This window comes from Sciurus vulgaris, assembly GCF_902686455.1.
Source record: "Sciurus vulgaris genome assembly, chromosome: 3".
NCBI lineage: Eukaryota > Metazoa > Chordata > Mammalia > Rodentia > Sciuridae > Sciurus > Sciurus vulgaris.
In genome coordinates this window covers 4,311,999-4,336,317 of record NC_136463.1, presented here as the reverse complement: position 1 = coordinate 4,336,317, position 24,319 = coordinate 4,311,999, and the positions used below count along the sequence as shown (strand labels likewise).

At 58.0% G+C, this 24,319-nt stretch overlaps 1 protein-coding gene across 10 annotated transcripts in view; it reads left to right on the top strand.

The window, feature by feature from the left end:
- SEPTIN9 (septin 9) overlaps window positions 1-13,357 on the top strand; it is a 144,839-nt gene extending 131,482 nt beyond the window's left edge. For all 10 annotated transcript variants that reach the window (XM_079134191.1, XM_079134189.1, XM_079134182.1 and 7 more), the window contains 9 exons: window positions 3,963-4,154; window positions 5,114-5,242; window positions 5,417-5,498; window positions 5,837-5,974; window positions 7,345-7,462; window positions 8,210-8,305; window positions 8,521-8,617; window positions 11,250-11,301; window positions 11,513-13,357. In XM_079134191.1, the coding sequence (XP_078990317.1) occupies window positions 3,963-4,154; window positions 5,114-5,242; window positions 5,417-5,498; window positions 5,837-5,974; window positions 7,345-7,462; window positions 8,210-8,305; window positions 8,521-8,617; window positions 11,250-11,301; window positions 11,513-11,645 (1,037 nt within the window). In that variant the 3' untranslated portion in view covers window positions 11,646-13,357. The remainder of the gene's footprint in view (window positions 1-3,962; window positions 4,155-5,113; window positions 5,243-5,416; window positions 5,499-5,836; window positions 5,975-7,344; window positions 7,463-8,209; window positions 8,306-8,520; window positions 8,618-11,249; window positions 11,302-11,512) is intronic.
- The last annotated feature ends 10,962 nt before the right edge of the window (window positions 13,358-24,319 follow it).

The window sequence follows — 24,319 nt, the reverse complement described above, 5'->3', positions numbered from 1 at the left end:
CCTGCTGGGCTGAGGTCTGAGACCCCAGAATGTGTCACGTCGGCAGCTTCCTTCCACCCGACACCGTCTGCCAGGCGTGTGGCCCACAGCCCTCCCAGCTACAGGACGACTCGGTTCCGCCATCCTTGGTGAGCCCTGGGGCTCACTGATCGCAGCCTCTCTTCTCATGGACTCTGGAGAAAAGACAGAGTGGCAGGTGCCCAGGGAGGGTCGGAGGGAGTGGCAGGTGGGCCTGGGTTCAGAGTGGGAACCTACAGAGAGCCATTGTCAAAATCGACTGGTCATCTCCCAGCAAAGGCGTTGCTGGGAGGTGACAGGGCTGATTGCCAGGACGCTGCCTGGCAACACCTCGGGCCTGAGTGTTGGCATGTGGGCCTCAGCTGGGCTCTCGAGGTCCAGATCCACTAGAATTGCCTGCCTGCCCCTCCATTCACCCCCTCAGAGTGTGCCATCCAGAGACATTTATTCATGGTGTCCTGCAACCGTCACCTCTAATTCTAGAACATTCTTGCCCCATACTCCGTACTGGTTACTATCTCCCCTCCACTCCCGCAGCCCCTGGCAACCTGATCTACTTTCTGCCTCTCGATGTATCTGCGTGGGACAATGCATGCCCACAGAGGCATGCGCCTCGAAGCCTGGTTTGTTCTACCAAGAATGGTGTTTTCAGGGCTCACCCAGGTTATCGCACTGGCCTCTGCTTCCTTCCTTTTTGTGGCTGGGTGAAGCTCCATTGTACGGACTCGCCACATTTCATTTATCTACACATCCATGGAAGGGCGCTCACATGCTGAGCCCCACCCCCAGCCCTTTTTATTTTTACTTTGAAACAGGGTCTTACTAAGTTGCTGAATCTGGCCTCAAACTTGTGATCCTCCTGCCTTGGCCTCCAGAGTGGCTGGGATTACAGGCATGTGCTGCTGTGCTGGGCTAGATATTTCTTGAGCAGTTACTTTGTGCTACTCCCTGGGCTGGGGGTTGAGGATACCCTTGAGTAAGTCACAGCCTTGGGGTTCCAGGAGCTTGCAGGGTGAGAGGTTTTGGGAAATGTGCAGCCTGATCCCCAGGCACAGAGCCGCGGTCTGTTTGGAGACCGGGTATCCATCACTCATGGCAGAGGGTGACAGGTTGCGTCTGGGCCTCTTTGCCCTGACCACTTCCAGTGGTGTTTTGGAGGTAGGGGGGCATTTCCCCAGTTTGTGAAGAGGTGGGTGGGCTAGGATTTGGTTCTGGCCAGTATAGTTGCCATTCGTGGCAAGTAGCTGTTTAAATTTAAATTAGTTAAATTAAAATGCAGTTCCTCAGTTGGACTTGCCATTCGCCAAGCTAGAAGTCACATGTGAACACACTGTGGCAGATCCTCAAAAGTTAAAAATAGAGCTGCCGTGTGAGCCAGCGGCTCTGCTCCACTGCTGAGTGCGGATCCAGAGGAATGGGAGCAGGGTCTCCAAGAGCTTTCGTAGCCAGTGTTGTGCACAGCGGCAACTCAGATGGCCAAACGAAGTGCGGTCTACATCCAGGAGTGTCATCGGCCTCAGCCGGAGGGGGTTTTGCCTGTGCTTCCGCGTGGATGCACCTCAAGGATGTCCTGCGAAGGGACATGCGCCTGTCTCAAAAAGACACAGAGGACTGTGCCATCTCCACCTAGGCACCTCCCAAGAGTAGCGGAGAGTGGGGGAGGGTCCAGGGGCTGGAGGCAGTGAGCTGCTGGTCTGAGAGAGAGTCGCAGTTCTGCAGGAGGGAGCTGATGAGGAGGTTAGTTGCACACCATGAGGGCACTCGACTCTGCTGACCTTGAACGGTGAAGACAGCAGATCTCACCAGCTCTAAAGTTGCAACTACTACGTTCGTTGGCCAGTGTTACACCATGCGGGCCCAGGTGGTGGCCAGCACAGGCCGTGGGTGGGTGGGCTCTGCACTTCTCCAGCCTGCCCCAGAGCCTCGAGATCAAGGGGCCGTTCCTGGAAGTATCCGCAGGCCAGCGTTCCCCGCCTTCCCCGCTGCGCCCGCCTAGCCAGGCAGGTGCAGAGGAGGGGCTCTCTCCGGGCACCTCTGGCTGTCGGAGGAGGGGTCTGCAGGAATGTGCGGACCAGAGACTTCCCCAGGAGAGGGAAGGCAGGGGCTCTCTCTTGCTTTTATTATTATTTCTCCAGCGGGACCCTGGTGGGCAGGATGTTTGGTTTGGTTTGAGTTTCTGCAGTGGATGTTGGTGCCTGTGGAGGGGGCCAGCTGGAGCCCCGGGGGACCCTTCCTCGCGGCAGCAGGAGAGTTCAGGGGGCACCTCCCCCTGCGCACTGCCAGGGAGGGGGGCCGTGGGGTGGGGGCTGGCCCCGATCTGGGCAAAATGGCTCCCAGAGCCACAGACAGATGGAAGCAATTTTGGGTCACGTGGGCGAGGCTGAACTGCTGCCCCACAAGCAGGCCCCCGTCGGTCTCCAGGAAGCAGCCCAAAGCCACAGGTTCTGGGGCCAGATGCAGCGCTGTGCCTTTGTTTATTTAAAGATCCTGGAAGCCCAGGAGGACGTTTCTGAGCAGGGAGCAGAAGCCCCTGCCTGGAAGCCTTGTGGGGCTGTGTCCCTGGCCTGGGGTGGGCACAGGCAGCCTGGCGCCTGCTGCTTGGGAAGCAGCGTGGCTTCCAAGATCTGCCTTTGTTGTGGGTGATATTTGGGAATGGAGATTTGTGGATCCCCATGGCAGTTCCTGGCATTTTTATATGCATTCTGTTCTTTTGCTGTGTACTCGGTTCCGCGAAGTCGATTCTGTGCCCAGCAGAGCCTGAGTCGGGGAAGTAACTGCTTGTGATGATGGCAACCCGCACCCCTTCCTGGGCTGACTCGGGAAGCCGGTTGTCCCACCACAGCCCAGGGGAGAGCGCGCAGAGACATGCCGGCCTGTGGAGCACATCGCTGGGGACGTGGGGGCTTAGGCCAGTGGGTCAGGGTGGCCAAGTCGGCATTTCAGGTGGGAGGATCTGCCCCAGTCCCTTCTGGCCTGGAAGCCTGTCCCCTGCTGCTTCACAGGTCAGGCCCACTGGAGAAGGCGGCTCGCCTGCCCTGGCAGTGATACTGTGCCCCTCTCTGCCTCCCCCGCGGCCACCCATGGTCAGTATCCTGGTGTCCTGGGGGACGAGGTATCAGATGGGCCAGGTGGTCCTTCCCTTTGAGCCCAGGGTGCACCAGGAAGAAAGGGGCCTCCCTGGGAAGAGGGACTGGGCAGAATGTGCTTCTCCATGCCCTGAGAGGGCGGGAAGAGCCTGGGCCCGCTCGGTCAGCGAAGATGACTCCACTTGGTAGCCAGAGCTGGGTGCCAGGGCAGCTCCAGGAAGCGGGGTAGAAGGCTGTCTTCCCTGGTGGGCACGCCAGGCCCCTGCACACCTGTGGGTGGGGTGTGTCGGCAGTGAACAGCCCTGGGACCCCGGCTGGCTCTGAGCTCCTGGGGTGTCCAGTGGCCACCTTCAGGCATCCTCCCACTGCCCCAGCCTCTGACCCACAGAGTGGACTCTGGTGCAGACAAGTCTGTCTGATCTGATGCCAGTCCTGGGCCTTGCCTGTGTGTGAGGAGCGAGTAGGGCCAGCCATCACCTGGGTGGTCACCTGGGCTGTTGGGGAGGAGGGAGAGGCAGCCTGGGTCACACTGCCCCCCCCCAACCCTGGGCATGGGTGGGTACGGGGAGTGGACACTCCTCCGGGGGAGGAACAGAGCAAATGCGTCCCTCTTGCATGCCCTGGCTTGTGGTTGCCCAGAGGACCTCCAGGGGCCCCAAACCCGAGACTGAGGGGAGGGGTCGGGGTGTTCACTGCCCTGCCGGACGCCTGGAGCCAAGGGAGGCCCCATTGGGCACAGCCAGCACAGGAGGGGCCAGAATGCTGAGAGCTGGACGTGGCCTGTGGGGGGCCTGGGGGCCAGGGGCTGACCACCCGAGCTCAGCCCTGTCGCACCCCAACACCTGCCCTCCCCTCCAGCCCCCGAGGCGGCTCCCGGCTGCACTGGCACCATGGCCGACGCCTCCAGGGACGCCGCCCTCAAGCAGGCACCCGCCTCGCGGAACGAGAAGGCCCCGGCGGACTTCGGCTACGTGGGCATTGACTCGATCCTGGAGCAGATGCGGAGGAAGGCCATGAAGCAGGGCTTCGAGTTCAACATCATGGTGGTGGGTGAGTTCTGCACCCGCCGTCACCCAGACCCAGGCAGGAACCCGTCAGCCCAGCACGGTGGACCCACACGTCCTCTGTAAGTGGGTGGCAGTCCTGGCCAGGGACAGTGTGTGCACGTGCTGCCTGGGAGGAGGCCCCCGTCCCACCAGCTCCCTCCATTCAGAGCCCCCAGTAATCGGGGAAGAGGGGTGAGCAGTGCTCAGGGCCAGTGACATCTGCCTGGTGTCTTCTGCTGCGTGTCTCCTGGCGCTCACTCCAGCCCTGGCCTGTGAGGCTGGATGGGTCAGCCTCACACCCAGCAGCCTGGCTGACAGCCTGGGGAGTGGGGCGCGGTGACTGCTCCTTCTCCAGGTGGCCTGGAAGAGGCTGGGTGTCAGCAGCAGGAGGTGGTTGATCGGTGGGACCCGGGCAGGGTGCAGCCTGGGTTTGCGGCTGGCAGCCTCTTGTTCCCGAAGGCCGCAAGGTCCTCGCAGGAGCCCTGTGGAGGTTGCTCAGCTTCTCAGGTGAAACAAGCACCTCTCGAGGGTCTGGGAAATGCACCCCCAGGCTCAGGCCTACACAAGGCAAGTCTGGCGGGCTTCCCCTCTCATGGAGCCACCTGCCCAACTGTGTGCACCAGCCCAAACCTACCTCTGGGGGCTTCTGTGCCCTCTGTTCCCTTCTCTTCTTGGGGCCCAGCTCCTCTGGGGTCTTGGTATCCTCTACTTGGTGAGGCCTTTCTGAACCCCCATGGGGCCTGGGTGGCCACCTCTCAGGAAGGGACTCTGGCTGAGTTTGACCAGGTCCTGGAGCCCGGCTGTGGGGGTTCATATGTCACTGGACATCCGTGGGGAGGAGGAAGCCCCCCACCCCCGCTTGGAAGGGATGTTCCAGGGCGTCGTGCGCCAGCGTCCCTGCGTCCCGTGCTGTGAACCGCCTCCCCAGAGAGCCCGCCAACCTCCTTCCCGGTCTCCTCCCAGGGCAGAGCGGCTTGGGGAAATCCACCTTAATCAACACCCTCTTCAAGTCCAAGATCAGCCGGAAGTCAGTGCAGCCCACCTCTGAGGAGCGCATCCCCAAGACCATTGAGATCAAATCCATCACTCACGGTCAGCACCGCGGCAGCCAGGACCCTGGCAGGCGAAGCTGCCCAATAGCTGAGCGGGTGGGGTCAGCCAGGTCACCACCTTGCTGGGGCCACCGCGACTGCCACCATTGCCCCCTGGGGGCCCTGGGGTTGACCTGGTCTCCCCTCTGACCCTGGGGTGCTGTGGTTCCTGCAGATATTGAGGAGAAGGGCGTCCGGATGAAGCTGACAGTGATTGACACACCGGGGTTTGGGGACCACATCAACAATGAGAACTGGTGAGCTGCTTCTGGGACGTGGGTTCTCCTGGGGTCAGGACCCTGAGGACTTCATGGCCCCATGTTGAGGGGCTTGTCCCTTTGGGCCTGATGTGCTGCTAACACACGTCCTGGGGTTTGGAAATTGTGGATCAAAGTGCAGTTGCCCTGGAAATTTCGACCCCCCCAGGTCAGAGGTCAGCACGGGGAGGCTGGGCCGGGAGTTCTAAGATGAGGCTGTGTTATTTCTGCTCAGAAGTCAAACATCCCCAGGGCATGATAGGAAGGTGGGGATCGGTGACTGCTGGTCAGGGCCCAGATAGGGCCCCGATCGCAGACTGACCTGGGTCTCCATGCAGCTGGCAGCCCATCATGAAGTTCATCAATGAACAGTACGAGAAGTACCTGCAGGAGGAGGTCAATATCAACCGGAAGAAGCGCATCCCGGACACCCGCGTCCACTGCTGCCTCTACTTCATCCCTGCCACAGGCCACTCGTACGTCCCGGTCATGCCCCATGTGCTGGTGTGGGTGCCCCGGGTCCCGTAGCCGCAGGGTTCCTGCACGGTTCTGTCCACCCACCTGCCAGGCACAGAGGGGCCATGTCAGGGGCCATGGTCAGCAGCTGTGATGTGGGTGACATGAGGGGTCTGTGTCCCGTTCCTGGGTGACTGGACACCAGGCAGGCCTGGGCTATTCCAGAACCTAGTGGTTTGTCTTGGCCAAAACCACCTTGGTGAGGCCTGCTTCCTGCCAGTCCTGTCCATGCCTCAAGTCCTGTCACCCAGGGGTCAGTGAGGCTGGGTGCCCTGCCGGGTCTCCTACCAACCCTCGCTTCTCCATTCCCTGCTGGACAGGGGCATGGGGAGAAGGCCTGTCCTGGGGCCTTGTGGGCAGCAGGAGCAGCTAGAGGTAGCTGGTTGGCCAGGGAGAACTGGGGTCCCGAACCCCAATGGTGGGGCCTGGGGTGCCCCTGTCCCCTGCAGCCAGCATCCGTGGCTCAGTTGGGCTCAGTCCCCGGGTGTATGAACCCAGGGGCTTGGGGAAAACCCCACCCCCCACAAGTCCTGGTTACAGGAAGTTGCTGGCGGGAGGGCAGCAAGCCTCACCTGGGGTCTGGTGGGAAAGCCAGCCTGAGTCCCCGAGCTGGCCTCTGGTGCTGTCCTCTGGGGTCCAGCATGAGTCCATTTGAAACAGGGTTCTGCCTACCGGGACCCGTAGTCATTCCCCAGGACTAACATTTGACCCCTGTGGCAGAGCAGCTCACCGGGGGTCCCAGGGCAGCTCATCCAGCTCTGCCCCAGCTGTGACCCAGAAGGGAGAGCAGGGGCACTTTCCCATGAAGCCCCTCTGGACTGGGCTCCCAGCTGGGCACTGGGCCCGGTCCCCTCCCCTGCTTTGGCCCTGACTGACTTACTACCGTGTGAGGGGTCTGCTCCAGGGGGAAGGTGGCGCCTCCTCCTCAGGACTTGCCAGCCCCGCCCTCCGTGCCTTCCCCACCTGAGACCCCAGGTTCACCAGAGCCAAGTGCCCTGCAGAGCGGCCAGCCTCTTGGGACTGAGGGCTGCTGGCTGCGGGCTCCCATTTCTGCCTGCCTCCCTCCAGTGAAGCCCCACAGCCACCTGAGCAGAGGCAGCTCCTGCACCTGGACATGTCCAGGGCAGCTGGGCTCTGGGAACTGCGGATGAGGTTGCTGGGAGCTGGCCTCGCCCTCCTGCTCCAGCTCAGTGGGGCTCCTGTGTTGGGGACTGCCCTGTCCCTCCCATGCCCTGCACTGGCCACGGTCCTTATCGACCAGGATCCACCTGAGGGCCCCAGCTGGCGCCCTGGGCGGCTCATCCCTGGGGCTCACTTCCTTCCGTCTCAGCCTCAGGCCCCTGGACATCGAGTTCATGAAGCGCCTGAGCAAGGTGGTCAACATCGTCCCGGTCATTGCCAAGGCCGACACACTGACCCTGGAGGAGAGGGTCTACTTCAAGCAGCGGGTAGGACACTCAGCCTCCGCCTGGCCCGGGCCCCTCGGGGACTACCTAGATGAGACAGGCTGTGGGCGTGGCGGGGCCGCCCCAGCCTCGGGGCACACGGTCAGGGAACCGCTACATACCGAGGCACCTGGACTCCAGCCTGGTGGCCTGGGCAAGGCCCTCGAATCTCCTCCCCCAGCTCCAAGGGCCAGGTGTCAGGGATTTTTCCAGCATGCTCAGGGAAGGACGGTCCGCCTTGCAGAGGTGTGTGCCCTGGAGGGAAAGGGACAAGCAGCCAGGCGCTGCACGGGGACTGGGGTCTGCTCAGGGCAGATGTGGCAGCTGTTCCCTGGACATTCTCTCTTGCCATCTGCAGCTGCTGTCAGCATAGGGACAGTGTAACACAGCAGAGGCACCTGGGGGGACTGTGACCAGGGTTTCAACTGGAGGGGCTCAGCAACCCTGAATGCTTTTCTTGGGGGCTTATGATGAGCTGGGCAGGGGAGACGTAGGACAGTGACCCCAGTGTCCTTGAAGATCCACAGAATCTTGGGGTAGGCAGGTCTGCATTACCCTCCCTCCACTCAGGAGGCCCCAGAATAGGAGATGATCAGGGTCACAGCCCCCCCCCCCCCCCCCCCCCCCCGCCAGCCTGCCCTTGTCCCTGAGCCGGGGCAGCTCAGAGCACTGAGGTCACGGTGTGGGCGGATACCAGCTGGTGGGCATAGCTTGCTGCAGGGTGGCTCCACATCTCCCCCTGGCCCCCAGATCACCGCAGACCTGCTATCCAACGGCATCGACGTGTACCCCCAGAAGGAGTTTGACGAGGACTCAGAGGACCGGCTGGTGAACGAGAAGTTCCGGGTGAGTGCGTCAGCTGGCGCTGTCCCAGGTCTCGGCTGTGCTGCTGGGCCTGGTGGGTGGGGGTTCTGCCCCACTGAGGGGCCTGGGGGAAACGGGGGGGGGTGGCCTTGAGCCCTGAGAAGCTACCCTTTGGGCTGGGAGGGGAGGTGCCCCAGGCTCAGGAGAGGAACTGGCCTTTCTGAGCATGTGACCAACACCACCTCCCGCTTCTCCAGGAGATGATCCCATTTGCTGTCGTGGGCAGTGACCACGAGTACCAGGTCAATGGCAAGAGGATCCTTGGGAGAAAGACCAAGTGGGGCACCATTGAAGGTACTGCCCCTCCTGGGGCCCCAGGGAACGTGGGGATGAGTCACTTTGCACCCAGAGCACGTGGCCCAGGGTGAGCTCTGGGCCTTGTGGTTGCCCCTGTGTGTGTCTTCTTGTGAGGACACCCACCAGCGGACATGGGGCCCACCCCGAGTGCAGGCTACTACCTATTGAAATCCTTAGTTCCGTCTCCAAAGACGTCTTCTGAGCGAGGTCCAGATACGTCTTGGCCACATTTCCGGGAGCCCAGCTCTGCACCCTGCCGGTGGCAGCGCCTTGGGTGGGATGGGCCTGGACATTTCTTTCCTCTTCTCCCTGCTCCTTCCATCCTGGTTAGGAGGAAGGAGGGAGGACAGTGTGGCTCACGTGGGGCAGCTTTGCCCAGAGGCCAGGGAAAAGGGGCAGAAAGCCTCGGCTCTGCGAGTTTGGGCAAGCCCTCGATCCTCCATTGCCTCAGTTTTCATCATCCATAAAGTGGGTCCTGTGCTCCAAGAGGTCAGCAGTTGGAATGTCCCAGAGGCCACTGGAGCTTGGAGGGGAGCTGAGGGCCTAAGGAACAGGTCATAATGGCCGTTAGCAGGCATTGAACACTTGGGCCGGTTCTCGGAGCTCCTTGTCACAAGGTCCCCACACCCACCCTTGTTTCAGGAAGGTGCTGCAGCGAGGGTCCCAGAGCAGAAGGCAGCTCTTGAATCCTCTGGCCCTGCCCTGCCCTGGACCCCCTCTGGCTAGGAGTTCTGGTCCGGAGGAGCACATGGAGTAGCACCAGGCCTTTCAGGGTCCACACCCCAGGAAGCCTGTCTGCTTCCCTGCCCCTTCCCCACCCACGCCCCCGGGGCCAGCCTTCTGGGTGCCGCATGGGTGCTTCTCCAAACCAGCCGAGCTGGGCGTTCTCCTGGGTCTGCACCACACACTGCGGCCGGTTTTCTGCAACTCCCCTGCTCCAGGGATCTTGACCTGGAGGTGTCTGTGGGGGCAGCTCATGGGGCCATCAGAACTAGGAGTCTGCATCAGGCTTTTCCCTGGACTCACCTCCCCTTGGGCCCTCTTCCATCCCCTCCCTGCCCACCCCCAAATCTTGCTCCAAGAACCCTTTTATGAAAGGCATGTTCTGGAGAACAAAGATGCGTGGGTTAAGAAGGGGTCTCCAGAGAGGGGACTGGGCATTGGCATTCTTCTGCTGCCCCCTGGTGGCCAGTGCTGGGCACTTTGGGCAGCTGTGTGTCAGGACTCAGCTGGGGTACCTTCTAAGCAGCAGCCCTTTGACACCTGTGAAGATGCTTACAGAGTGGCCATTCTCCTGCCACCAGGCTGTTAGGAGGACCCTGGAGACTTCCCCAGAACTTGAAGGGTCTTCATACCAGAGCCCTGGTGAGCTGAGGTCTGCCTTGTGCACCCCTGGCAGGTGTGGCCATTAGGTGGCTTTTCCTGGAGAAGCAAGGGTGAATGTCACAAATCGCACTATGAACTCAGGTCCTGGAGTCCCTGAGAAGTATGTGACACTGTCACCCCACTTTGCAGATGAGGAAATCAAGGTTCAGGGAGACCAGTAACAGAAAACAGATCACACAGATTCAGACTTGAGGGCTCTGGTTTCTGCTGGTTCCCAGACTCAAGGGAAAGCAATGTTGCGTGGTCTGCTGACAGGAGGCTCCAGTGTGGACACAGCCCTGCAGGGACGGGACTCAGAGGAGGGCTCTTCACAGCCTGGGCCCCACCTGCTGGCTTGTCAGGCAAAATCCAGACCACCAACTGAGGAAGGCCCCATTGCTCTGTGATGGGGCAGACAGGATGGTGGACCTGGGGCCTGGGTTCCACATCCCTCCATGACCTCATCTATGCAAAACCCCGGGCAGACTCGATTCCTGCCTTCCCCGAGCCTTCCTTAAGTGGCTACAAAAGAGGAATCTCAACTGGGCCTGCAGGGGAGCAGCTGGTCCCTCATTCCCTCCAGGGACGCCCTCAGCCCCCCACCCATGACCATCTTCTTTGTGTAGGAGTCACACGCCTGGCCGCCTGTGCCACCTATGAGTTACCGCCTCAGCAATGAGCGGTGCCCTCAATGCCGCCCGCAGAGGCCCCGCCCTGCACCAGCATGCTCAGGGGAGCCCGTGGACCCTGCACGTGGTCCCCTGGTGCCCCCAAAGTGGCCATGGTTCCCGCCGTGCTCACCCTCTGACCTCTGTAGGTGGGGCCGTAGGGTTAATTAACACCCAGGGGGCCGGTTTCCTTTAAGACCCCCCTCCAACTCCTGCCTCCCACTCCCGGCACCTCGGCCCCTGGAGCTGGGCTTCGGCTCTTCCCAAGGCCTCCCCGGCCACTCCACGGGAGCAGGGGCCTCATGCCTTCATTCTGTGGCTCTTGACTGGGTGGCCGGGCGATCTCCCCACTAGACTGGAACCTTCCAGTGGGCAGGAGCTGAGTTTTTCCTGCCACCCTGTGTCCCAGGGACTGAGAACAGTGTCAGGTACCTGCAGGTGCCCAGGACTCACCTGTGGAGCAGGTGGCTCCCTTCTCCCTTGCCCAGCTGCCAGCGGGCAGTCTGCAGAAGCTGCTTCTGGCCGCGCTCCTGGGCGGCGGGGCGGGGCGGGGCGGAGGGGCTTGCTGCGATGCTGAAGCCCCCGTCTCTCCGCAGTTGAGAACACCACACACTGTGAGTTTGCCTACCTGCGGGACCTGCTCATCAGGTGAGAGCTGTGGCCTATGGGTGCAGCAGCCCTGGGAAGGGAAGCTTGGGACAGGTGTGGCCCAAGAGCACCTGCAGTTACCAGCACCAGTGCTGCCTGGCACCAGGCCTGGCCAGCCCTGCGGCCCTGAGCGCCCCAGGGGACCCGGGGAAGCCCAGCAGTCGGGACGGGGCCGGGAGGGGCAGGTGGCCGCTGACCTCGCTCCCCACAGGACGCACATGCAGAATATCAAAGATATCACCAGCAGCATCCACTTCGAAGCATACCGCGTCAAGCGCCTCAACGAGGGCAACAGCGCCATGGCCAACGGGGTGCAGAAGGAGCCAGAGGCCCAGGAGATGTAGACGCCCCAGGATGCCCCTGTCCTCTCCACCCCTAGTGCGCCCGTGCACCCCGTCTTATTTTATCTCATTCTCTCCGGTCCTCATCCCCCGCCCCTTTTACACGCTGCCCAGTAACCAGAGAAGGCGCGTCCCCAGGAGTGTTGGTTACCAGCCTGCAGGCTCTGGGCGCGGTGGCTAGACCTTGTCCTGGTCCTGGGCCCTCCTCAGTCCTCAGGCCCTCCTCCCACCTTCCTGAGGACTGGGAGGGCCCAGCAGTGGGCGGAAGGACAGGGCCCACTGGATCCATCCCTCCGCCCAGCCCCAGCTCCCCGAGGGGCCAGAAGAGCCACTTGTCTGTCCCCTCCGAGGAGCCCGCAGGCTTGGGGTTCTGCATGGACCAGGCCCTGGGGTGCAGGGATGCCCACTGGGATGTGCACTCCCCGTGATCCCAGGGGCCACAGCCCCTGGACCCCGTCAGAGGCTATACCCAGGGGAGGACAGAGCCAGCAGGTGGCCCTGGCCCCTCCTGCCCCCTGCGTATCATGGGCCATGACTCAGAAAGCACCCTGCCCGCTCCTGCTCCCCAGGGGAGACTAGAGAATTCCTCAGCCCAGGTTGCCAGTTGCTTAGAGGTGGTGAGGCCCCCTGGCTGCCCCCACCCGTGAGCCCGTCCTGGAGCAGAAAGTGCCTTATCTCAGCCGTCCCTACCTGTGTCCCCTTGGGCCAGAAACGCCGCAGCAGGAGGAGGTGTGCTGTCCTGCCTCCCTTTGCCTGTGGGCACTGCTGTCACAGTGCCATCCGACCCAGGATTAAAAGAACAGGGGTACCTCCCACCCGGATTTGGGGCAGGTCCAGGCATTCTGGTGGAGGAACTGAGGGAGGAAGCACTGAGGGGCTGGCAGGAGGCGTTTGCTCCTGCTGAGTTTGGTTTGGCCCCGGATGCTCCCCGCCCCGCCTTCTCCAGCTTCGCTCCTGCCTCAGCCCTCGCTGTCCCGGAGGCCCAGGTACACCAGAGGCCCGCAGAGCCTGGCTGGGTGTTGTCCTCCATGTTCCTGAGCCTCTGTACCCCAGAGTCCATTATAAAGCCCCCCAAAGATGGGGAGACGTGGAGTCAGAGGTGCATGAATACAGCCAGGCTGCAGAGCAAGGTTTGAGGGTGGCACAGCCTGGCCACCTCACCCTGTGTCCCCAAGAGGGACCAGCAGGAACCATGCACAGCTGACAGAGTCGCCTCCTTCCTGTCTCGCATTCCGGAGGAGGAGGGTGCTGGTGAGTCTGAACACAGGGTTTGCAGGCTGTGGGCCTGAGGCTCTTGTAGCATTAGCAGCATGGCAGGAGGGGCGGGTGCATGGAGTCCGCACTGGGCATCTTCCTCCTTCCCCACCCAAGCGCAGACGGACCCTCACCAAACCGCTCAGCCCAACAGTCTACTTGCCAACTACCGACTTGCCAAGTGTTTGCCAAAACCAAGACTTTGAAGAAAATGTGCAGCCCAGGGCTCAGGACGCATGGCCCTGCCCTCCCCAGCCCCCGTGTCGCCTGGGGGTTTAGCAGCCTCCTGGGCTCCGGACGGCTTTGCTTTCTTTCTCTGTAACCAGATTTTGAACAGTTTTGCCGGGCTGTGTTCCGCGATGGCCTTTAGCTCTGTGCCTCCCGAGAAATTCGTCTCTTTTTGTATAAATAACAAAAGTGTTGAAATGTATTTCCTGAAATAAATGTTTCAAATGCAAACTTAGAGGCTCCGGAGTGGAAATGTTATTTCTACCCTGAGAGGTGCACTTCTCCTGGCCTTGGACTGGCCAGGGTCCATTGCAGGTGGACGAGGGCTCAGGCAAGAAAGGTCAGGCCGTGTTAGAACCTGGATTCAGAATTAAAACCAACACAAAACCAAGAGTCCCTGGAGCCTGTGGGTCAGGAGCATCCCTGGACAGCATTTGCTAGGAGCAGGGGTCACATCCAGGCAACTGCTAGAGCCGTCTCAGCCACACGGGGAGGGAGGGATCGGGACTTAGAAGCTCTTCTCTGTGGAGAAAAGCAAATGGCTCCCCACCTCCCGACGCTTGCTGATCGCACCCTGGTGGCAGGAAGGAGGGGAGAGGCCCCCACGGCTGCTGGACCAGCTCTGGTGTCCTGCTCTTGGGATCTGTGCGGGGCCGAGGCACATTTCCTGTGTTGGAGCAGAAACACTTTCCAGATGTTTGTTCTGCCCCAAGATGCTGTCAGGAGGGGCCCTGTGAAGCAGACCCGGCTGTGGGGGGACGCTGGCCCTGCGCCAGCACACGGCCGTCACCGATGACATCACTCGTGAGGGGCCCAAACCTTCAGGTCTCCCTTGCAGAGTCCCAGGTGGGCTGCGGTCCCCATCAATGCCAGGCACAACGGGCATCAGGGGACAGGTGTGGCAGGTCAGGGCAGGGCTGGTCTGCAGACCTGGGTGCTGCCCCACCCCGGCTCCCTGCTCCTTCCAGCAGTTAAATGTGGAGGAAGATGTCCTGGTGTTCCTCTGATATTAATGCCAACCTGTTAGAGAACGCTTGAAAAAAGGACCCAAGAACAAAACACACAGAAACCGACCTGCTCATGCAGGAGTTAAAGTTGTTTTAACTAGAAATTTTTTTGTGGGCTGCTGGGATAGAACCTGGGAAGTGCTGTACCACCGAGCCACACCCCCAGGGTCCGGGCCCAGCTTTTTAAAACGTGCATTTGCAAACGTTAGTTTTGTTTTCCCAAAATCAAGCTCACGTTGTGCGTATCATTCCCTGACTCGCGTTGATCCTGTCAGTGGAAATCTGTCTGGCTGGTTTTCTGAAACAGGACGTCAGCAGCTGCGCCCCACTCTGCTTTTAAACACACCTGGCCAAGCACAGGGGGGCGTCTGCCTTACGTGCTCCGTCTGCCTTCCGTGCTCCGTGGACCGGCTGCAATGGACGCCAGGAGGGGACCCACGAGGCTGTCCCTTCTTATGTCGGATCCGAGGCATCTGGCAGGTGCCAGGCAAGCACATGGGGAAGGAGCAGGAAGCAAGTGGGCTTGCCCAGAGTCCAAGCAGGGGGACAAGCAGGGGACAAGAGGGGGAGAGATCCGGGAACAAGACCCTGGCCTCTGCTTCCTGCCTCCACACAACCCTGAGTCTCACACACACAGAGGTCTTGGAGCCCAGAAGGCCAAGGCACAAAGTCACTCCTGCGATCTCATCTTTGAACCCTCATCTTCGAGCATGCTTCCACGTAGGTGCCGTTAGGCAGCCTGGCGTCTCTTGAACTCGGGTCTGTGTAAAGACCCCAGGAGGTCACCCCTCAGAGATCCCGCAGGAGCCTCTGAGGTCGGAGCAGGGTGGGCTGGGGGAGAGGGACGGAGAGCAGACCCTCGGGCACTCCTGGTCCAGGGGGCACAGGGGCCTGTGATCCCGCTGCTCTGGTGGTTGAGGTAGGAGGGTGGCACAAAGGGCTGGTGGTAGACAGCACCTGGCTTCAGTCCCGGTACTGGGGGTGGGGGAAGCAGGGCGGGAAAGGAAGGAAAAATAAGAGAACGTAGATACGGAGCCGCGGGACTGGCTGGAGGCCGGCTGAGCTGTTGCAGGGCCTCGACTGGGTTCACTGAGCCTCGTAACCTCATCGGGCAGATGGGCATCATTCTGCCCCGGGAAGGAGGCAGTTTGGAACCCAGCCCGGGGTGGATTTCCCACTGAGCGCAGGGCTGCCTGGAGCCAGCCTCCCGGTTCTGTCTCTGGTGTCTCAGTCACTGCTACGCCCCAACACTGGGCCTCCCCGCTCCCTTCCCGGGTCTGGAGCCTGTCTGTGTCGCTCCCCCGCATGTTCTGCTCCCGCGCCCAGCAGGGCCTCAGCGGCACGTCCTGTTCATCAGCAGGCAGGGTGGACCCAGAGGCATCAGATGCAGAGAGTCCTCCAGGCTGCTGGACCCCTGGCCGGCCCAGCATGGCTCCCATCCAGAGTCCAGGCACCCAGTGGGTTCTGCTGAGGTCCACAGAAGTCGGAGCTGCGTGAACACAGAAAGCCCAGTAGAGAACACATCTTCCCCCGCTCCAGAGAGGACGGTTATAAATGATCAGAAGGGAAAGAGAGCATGCATAATTAAAGCTGCCCGCAGCAAGTGCTTCTTGAACCGTCTGCCCGATTTAAACACTAATGACTTGGAGAGTCCTCATGGCCAGGGGGACACTGCACATCACCACGGTGCTGGCCTTCTCCTGGTGGGGTACCAGTGGCACCGGCAGCCAGCTCATCAATCAGTCCTGGCACATAGAGACCTGTCACCTCGGCTCCATCCTGCTGATGAGTAACTTCATCAGAGCCCTGTCCCAGGAAGAAATATAAGTCCCCAGAGGGAAAGGGCCAGGTGGAGGGAGCCTGCTGAGGAACCTCCAGGGGATACCTGGGATGCTCAGGAGCAGAGTCACTAGCCCAGCTGCTACTCAGAGTCAAGACTGTCCAGACTTTGCATCCCCACGATGGAGGCTGTGGATGTGCCCACCACTGGGCCACACCACCAGCTCCTCTGTTTGGTGATTTTTAATTTTTTTTTGTACTGGGAATTGACTCAGGGGTGCCTTGTCACTGAGGTGCATCCCTGGCCATTTGTATTTTTTACTTTGAAGACAGGATCTCATTAAGTTGCTGAGGCTGGCCTTAGTTTCAATCCTCCTGCCTCAGCCTCCTGAGTCACTGAGATTACAGGGGTGCACATCACCATATCCAGATCCATTTGATGATTTTCATAGTTCCCATTTCCCTGCTGAAATTCCTATCTGTCAACACGTGCTGTCTACCTTTCCCTTCACTAGGTCTTTTAACATCTGTATTTTAGTTGATTCAAAGACTTTGTCTAATAATTCCAGCGTCTCAGCCATTGATGGATCTACTTCTATTGACAATTTTTCTCATGTTTTCCTGCTGCTTCGCAAATTTTTAAAATTTATGCCAAACATTATGTTTTTTTTTTTTTTTTTTTAAAGTACTGTGTAAAATACACTTCCTGGAGAAAGAAGGTGCCTTCCTCTTTTGGGCCACCAGTGTGGGTCTGAGCAGGGTTGGGTCTGGGCTTTGGTGAAGGCTTAGTTAGACCCACCTCATGTGCTTTGAAGGTAGGATCCCATATTTCCCTGAATTAAGTGCTTTGGAGAGGATTGCATGAAACACCTCCCACGTGTCTTTGCAAGAAAGCAGGTGGCTCATGCCTGTACGCAGGAGGCATGTCGGAGGGCATGAGGAGGTGCACATGGGAGGTGGAGGTCAGCGCTACTTGGCAGGGTGTCACTGCGTGCAGAGATGGGCAGCAGCTGACGCAGGATGGGAGCGTTGGGGTTTGAAGCTCTGGCTGCTGCATAGGGGAAAGCTGGAGACCACAGTTCGCTCTGCCTCGGGATGGGCCCTCCGCCTGGTCTGACCTCTGCAGTGACCTGGGGCCCTGGGGCAGGGGGTCTCAGGACTCCAAGTCAGTTGGCCCTAGGCCATTGCTGCCTCTGAGAATCTAAGAAACGCTAGCCTTCCCGTCCTGCTTCCAACCGCAGGGCGCTCACCCTTGGAAAGCAGAGACCCCACTGCTCCTGGCCCGGCTGCGGATCCCGGCCTCCACCACGAGGGGGCTTCCATCGGCAAGCCCCCCCTGCTCCCTGCCAGACTTCCCGCAGAACTTTCTGGCTATTGTCAGCTCGAGGCAGGCCTAGGAACTCGTGGAAGCTGAGAGGGTGTGTATCTAATAAAGTCGAAGCTCTGTAATTTTGCAATTACTGTAACCCACACTGGTAATTTAGGGGGTTTCTGGTAATTCTTCTTTGTACTCTTTCTCTCTCTTTGAACAAATACACAGTTTAATAGCTTCTTCTTTCAAGCTCTGAAGTTTGGCGTTTGCCGCCCCCTCCCCCCGCCAGCTGCGAAGCGCGGGGAAGCGTGTAGACTGGGTGGGAACTGCTTTCCAGGGATCAGAGGGGCTGATCTAATGTCCAGCATCTCCAAAAAGACTATGTGATTACCCCTTGCGGTGGCGCACACCTTCAGGGCTCTGATTCCGCCGCCGGTTTGCCTGTAGGGGTGGCGGACGGGTGTGACGTCCCCTTCCAGGTTTTGGGGTCAGGCTGGCCTCCTGGCTGCTCCTGGGCGCAGTGACCTTTACTTCTCCACCTCCATCCATGCTACTTGTTGGTTCACTCGAGTTTATTTATTTATTTGAGGCTCTCTGTGCACAAGGCGCTACGCTCCCCTGGAAGCCTAAGCTGAGATGGACAGGCGGCCTCTCTCAAGGAGACCACAGCCTGGTGGGGAAGATGGTGACTTCGAGGGAACTAAATCAGGTGTTGCCACCGTGGTGGGGTGGGCACCGAGGGCCAGGGGTGCTGAGGAGGGAGCGGCACCCGACTCAGACGGAGCTGAGAGGAGAGCCAGCAGCCAGGTGTGTGAAGGAAAGAAGTCCCAGGGACGAAGCCTGGGAAGAAGGAACCACAAACACCCAGGTGCTGGAGCTGGAATGTTCTAGAAGCTCTGCATAAACTACGGCCAGATGGGAAGGAACTCAAAGGTCCATCAATAGAGGATTTGGACATGTTGGCACAACGGAACTCTACTGAGCAATTAAAGATGAATGACAGGTACTCGGCCTCACCCTCACTCCCTCCCGGTACTGGGAACTGAACCCAGAGGCGCGCCACCACTGAGCTACACCCCAGCCCTTTTCGCCTTTTATTTTAAAGCACCCCAGCTGCTTAGGCTGGCCTCGAATTCGCAATCCTTCCTCTCTGGCCTCCCGAGTCACAGGATCCAGGCGAGGCCACTGTGCCTGGCCGGTGCATGCATCGGTCCTTAAAATACGTCAGGGTGGACGGGAAAGCCTACTGCAAAAGGCACAGTGTGTGGTGAACTTCAGGAAGAGGCAAATGAATCCATGGTGACAGAAACTAGCACGTGGGTTGTCCCGGGGAGGTGAAGATGCTGGAAAGTGGCAGACGGGAGCCTTGTGGGATAGTGGGACGGTGTGTGGGCGTTCCGGTCACACAGCATTTATACGATCATCAAAATCCGTTGAATTTTGTGCTTTAGGTCACCGCAGGTAAACTTTGCTTCACTAAAAACCAGCCAATTAAAGGAAAAAATTCAAATCTCTCTCTCTTTATATGGCATTTGATCTGTTCACATTATTTGTGAGTATTGACATTGACACCTTGGGACTTATCTCTGACATCTTGTTCTTTTAAAAAAACGTAGCTTACATACTCTTGTCATTTTTTATTTTCCTTAGTAAGAATTCTTACATCTTTGAATTCACTTCTAAATTTGACTTTATGACTATATCCCATTATTTTCTAAGTGATCTGCAGTAGGTTTTGACTTCTTTTTTGATCCAATCATTATTTAGGAGATGGTTTTAAATTTTCCAAACCACTGGGCGTCTCTTTTAGGTGTAAAACATGACTGTTTTGTTTAACATGACGATTGATTTGTTTTTCATTTAAAAACAAGAACAACAGCATCCCTGTGATTAGGAAATACAACCTGTACCTTCTCGGCTTTATGAAATTAGGCAGAAAACGAAGTGTCCAGAGGAGCAGATGCAAATACCGTGTTATTGGTTTAGTCGGTGACCTTGATGTGTCCTCCACTGCCCCAGGATGACTTTAAAAAACTGCTATCTTTACAAACCTTTCATTTTTAACATTGAGGCAGCAACCGCAGTGCAGTAGGTATTTCGGCATTCGAAGTCTGTATAGCCAACACATCCTGAAGGTCCCGAGTTCCTGGATTTTTGCTTTCTCTGCCCCCATAGAGCCTGGTGTACTGGCCCCTCTGCCTGGCGTCTGGGTCACTTTCGTCCTTAAATATTCGTTGCTTAATTTCTTCAGCTAACAAGCTAGCACCTGGGTACTGTCAGACTAAGTAAAATCAACCACCTCTTGTCTGTGCCCTGTGGGAAACGGAGCACAGCCCCGCGGGGGGCGCCGAGGGGCTTCGCACATCCACGACACAGAGCCCCCGCCAAGCGCCTGCATGCGACTTCAAGGAGTCAGTGCATTTAACGATTCACGCTACCAGACGCCAGAGCCAGACGACTCGGTTTTGATCGTTAGACCACAGAGCCGCCTCTGGGTCTCTGCACGGCCGTCTTCCTGTTTGGATTCAGTGGAGACCCCTTATGGGCTCTGACCGTGTGGGTTGGTGCAGGGGCAGGCGTGGAGGGCCAGGCTGGGATCCACCTGCGAGCAGTGTTGTCGCTGTGCCGCGGAGGTTTGAAAGGAGGGCTGGTTGGAGCCCAGGAGGTAAGTTTAAATTCTCTCCACCCACCTGCTAACCTGCACAGTCACACTTGGCCTAATGAGGGGACATTCTGAGAAACGAGTCGGGCAGTTTTGTTGTGTTATGGGGTGCAACTTAAGAACAGACTGATCACCCCTGAGAAGTCCAAATCTGAGAGTCTTCATTAAGCCGGCCGCTGACTGTCTCACACATGCCCCAAAAAATGGCTATTGGGAGAACAGCCCCGACCACAGGGTTGTAGGGGTTCTTATACCAAAAATCACATCGATCATAAGTGTCTGTTGCTGTGATTCGAAATTACACATTAACATCATGAGATCATCGATGGAGGGGGAAGTGGGTCAAAATGCCCCTCGCCTAGGTACAAACTAAAGAATGGTTGCTAACATCCACACAATCGCCGTTCACATGGTACATTGTTTAGGAGCAACAGGAATCAAAAGAGAGCAATTCTTCACTACATAGGAGTTGCTATTGTATATTATTAAACATGTCACACCAAGTAACTGATGATGGGCACAGAGGCAGGGTGTTACCATGGGAGAAGCTCATTTCCTACATAACATGGAGTCTCAGAGCAAAATGGAGTCTGTTTAGTCATTTCCCTCAGAGTCTGGCCTGTAACATTCTCATGGAATCACATCTGTCAGCCCATCACAGTTGCTGTGCACACATCATGGAGTGTTGCTACATAAACTGAGGTGGCTGTGGCCTGAGTGGGCCGTGTCGTCTTGAGGGACCGCCACCAGATACCTGGTGCACTGCTGACCAAGATGTCACCATGTGGCAGGTGACTGTGTGATGGTTTTCTGTTGCTGACTGATTCCTCCAACCCTTGAGGGCTTAGGACAACTAGCTGTGGGTCAGGCATTCAGAAGCAGCTTGGCCAGGTGCATGTGGTTCAGGGTCCCTGGTGAGGAGATCAAGGTGTCCCCAGGGCCACCTTCACCCGAATGTGGGCAATGGGGCAGGTGACCTGCCTCTAATACGGTACATCTGTGTGGCTATTGGCAGGAGGACTCTGCTGCTTGCCAGGTGGGTCCCTCTTACAACATGGCTCCCTTCTTCTAGAGTGAGTGACCAGGGAGAGTCATACAGAGGCCCAGGAGGCTGCAGTGGCCTTTGTACCTGAAGCCTGGTGGTGACATGCACACTCTGTGGGTCACACATACCAGCCCTGGTAGTGCTGGGAGGGGAATCTGCGGGCCGTGGATACCAAGAGTCAGAGCTCTCGGAGGGCCATCATGGAGGCCGGCCTCCTGCCTGCCTGCTGTTTATAGACACAGGAAGCCGTGTATTTGACCTTGTGGATCATGTTCTGAGAATCCTTCGGCTACTTCTTGTCCGCGAAGACCGACAGCAACTGGTGTCACCTGAGGCTGCACGTGTAATTCCGTTAACTTTGCATTTCGATCCATCTTCCCCTCATATATTCTGATTCCACGTGGATTTGCAGCAGGACGTTTTGTGCTGTGCTTTTTATTTATTGACTTATTTTTTGGTGCATGATGCCCTTCATCAGCCTGAAATGCCTTTCTTCACTCCAGTGTCTTTTGCTGGTGACCCTGGGGTGCCTGATAATATCTCTGCCTCTGCTTCCTGTTGGTTTGCCTTTACCGAATCCTCTTTGCCTGCTGTTTTCATTTTTAATCTCATGGATACTCGATTTCGCTTTTGTTGGGGCGTGTCTCCTGTGAACACCCTACACCTCCATCTTTGATTTTTAATAAGGAAAGCTCAATCGTTTACGCTATCGTCCCAAGGAGTGTGCTGGGTCTCGATGCTCTCGGTGCCTCTGCGGCCCCGCGTCCTCCACGTCCGCTCTGGGGGCGGGTTCCTCTTCCTCCCGTCTCCTCTAGGTTTGTGCGGGGTGCACGTTTCTCATTAGCAACTTTCTGCCTTTTACTTTGAAAGCATTACGATCGACGTCTATCATAAAATCACTTTTTAAATCCCACCAGTGCGTGTGCACAGGGGTTGCTGCCCGGGATGTTAAGAGAGAGCCAACGAGGAGGGTGAATCTCCGTGCTTTTCCTCCCACCCGCGTCTGCGGCCCCTTTCTCAGTCCCACGTCATCTTCCTGGTCCTCGTCGCCACTTTCTGAAGACCTTATCCCTTCCTTGGCAGCGTGGCTGACCTCCCCGACAGAGGATGGAGATCCGCCCTGGTTCTCGTCCCACCCTGCTGGCTCCCGGCTCCATCCTCCTCCCATTTCATGTTTGGGGTTGAGTCCCTATGGCCGAGGGACTTAGGACAAAGCACATTTAATTTCCCCTCTGAGGGAAGAACTCTTAGGGTTTGTTCTTCTTCTTGTGTAGCTTTCAGCTCTTAGGGTTGATAGGTACTTGGAGCCCATTCACCTGAAGGTGAATGCTATCGATGGCCAGTTTTACTAAGTCACTGTGGTGAGTTCTTTCCAGACTCTCGAACTGAATGGCAAAATCGGGCTGCAGTCTGCTTTCTGCGTGATTAGTCGCAGTGGACATTGCCCGCCTTCCCCAGGCCAGCGGGTAGGGAGCCCCAAGGCCAGCCAGCCTCCCTGGGCTCGGGGCTATCTACTGTCCTTCCCCAGAAGGGCTGTGCAGCCCGCCCATCAACAGGGACAGCCTCTTTCCTCTCTCCTGTGTTGGGGTTCCTTTTTCCTGGATCCACCACCTTCCAGCAGCTTCCTGAACAGTGGCTGGCGAGAAGCGAGTGTCTGCCTGCAGAGCTCTGCAGCTCCCCGCTTGGACTGGCAATCACACCTCTGGAATGTCCATGGCTGGCTCTGTCATCTCCTCCTTTCTCATTTCCGTGGTGACGTCTGGCCCACCCCCTTCCTCTGCCTGGGTTCTCTTCTCTAGTCCTGGAGTCTGTGTGGTCATTATGATGCACCTTGATGCGGTCATTGGAGTTCACTTTGCCAGGACCTTTCCTTGTGAGGTGACCTATGTTGATCTGTCCATAGGCCTTAGATGGCGGTAGCTGTGAAGGAATGCAGGAAGGAGATGCCAGCTGCCCCCTTGCACTGGGCCACCAGACACGATGACCACAGACTTAGAAAAACTCCCACGTGTGCAAATATCTGCTAAGCAAACATGTGCTCCAACAGGCAGCAGAGCTTGATGAAGCCCAGCATCTGTCTGCCCGTCTCTCCAGCCACCCCTGTATGCATGGCTCAACCAGAACCTTCCAGAGTGGGGTTCTGGGCTCCCGAGCCACTGGCCATCAGACATGCTTTGAAGACAGTGGCTGGACTTGACCCAGAGAGTCAGCTTCAGAATGGTCCCTAAGGATGCAGATGACAAGCCTGGCTGGGTCGCGTGGGCGGGGAGATCTGTTAACAGTACCAGCATCTGTGCATCTTGACTAACTCTCATTTCACCAGTGAAAGCCTGCTTCCAACAGGCTAGTTAACAGGCCACCAGTTTCAACAGTAAAAATCTGCGTCACTATCCAGTATGCTAATTGTCTCAGTGGTTGATTGTGTAAAAGTTTGTAACTGTGACTTATTTTCATCAGGTGCGGTGAGACAGGTAGACACGGAAATGATTTTCATTGGGAACGTTTGTATGGAAAGGGCCCGAAGCCCAGGGCACCATTCAGGGCTACCTGGGGAGGTACCAGGGTTAGACAGGAGGAAGCCCAGAGCCAGGCTGGAGCCTTATTGGGGTTCTCAAGGGAGAGGTAGGTGAGGCATGCTGAGCGAGCTGAGGACTCAAGGGGGTAGGCTCTGGGCTGTGGGGGGTTCACATCATCCAGATGGAGGGCAGAGGAATGTGGCGTGGTGTGTGACTGGGTGAGGAGGCCGTTTGGACTGTGGCCTCAGGGTGGGTTGGCTTGTGCACCAAAGGTGTGCACAAGGGGAGGTGTTTATCTCCAGGAACTAACCAGTCCTTGTGGGCAGTCTGTCCCAGATCAACACCCAAATGCAGAGTCAAGAACACAGAGGACTAAGCCCTTTGCACTGCAAAGCTGGGTGACCTGTCCTGCCTGGGCAGTCCATGGCAAGGCAGCTGATCACCCCCAGCCAAAACCTGCTCAGTGGTCCTGAGCACCTGGCACATTTCAGAGGGCAGTGCAGACGTCTCGTCCCTGTCCCTCCTAGCACCGCCCGCGGCTCCTGTGTAAGCAGATTGGGTCTCGTCGCACCTCGTCTGTTTCCTCTTTCCAGGGTGCCCAGCGGTCCCATTTCCAGGGATCTGTGTATCACCTCCCATCATATAGTTTCCACCTACTCATCTTACGGTGCCAGGTGAGGAGTCGCAGATTCAAGTTTTAACCCAATCAATGCCAGAGATCTTGCTGATCAGCGTATTGCAAATAATAATAGTTTTATTGTCTGGTTCGTTATCCTGTTAGAAGGGACGCTCGGGGGAGAGGGGCCTGCTCTGCTCCAACAGCGCTTCATGCGGCAACGCATGGTCTTGTCATTTCTTTCCCACCATTTCTTGG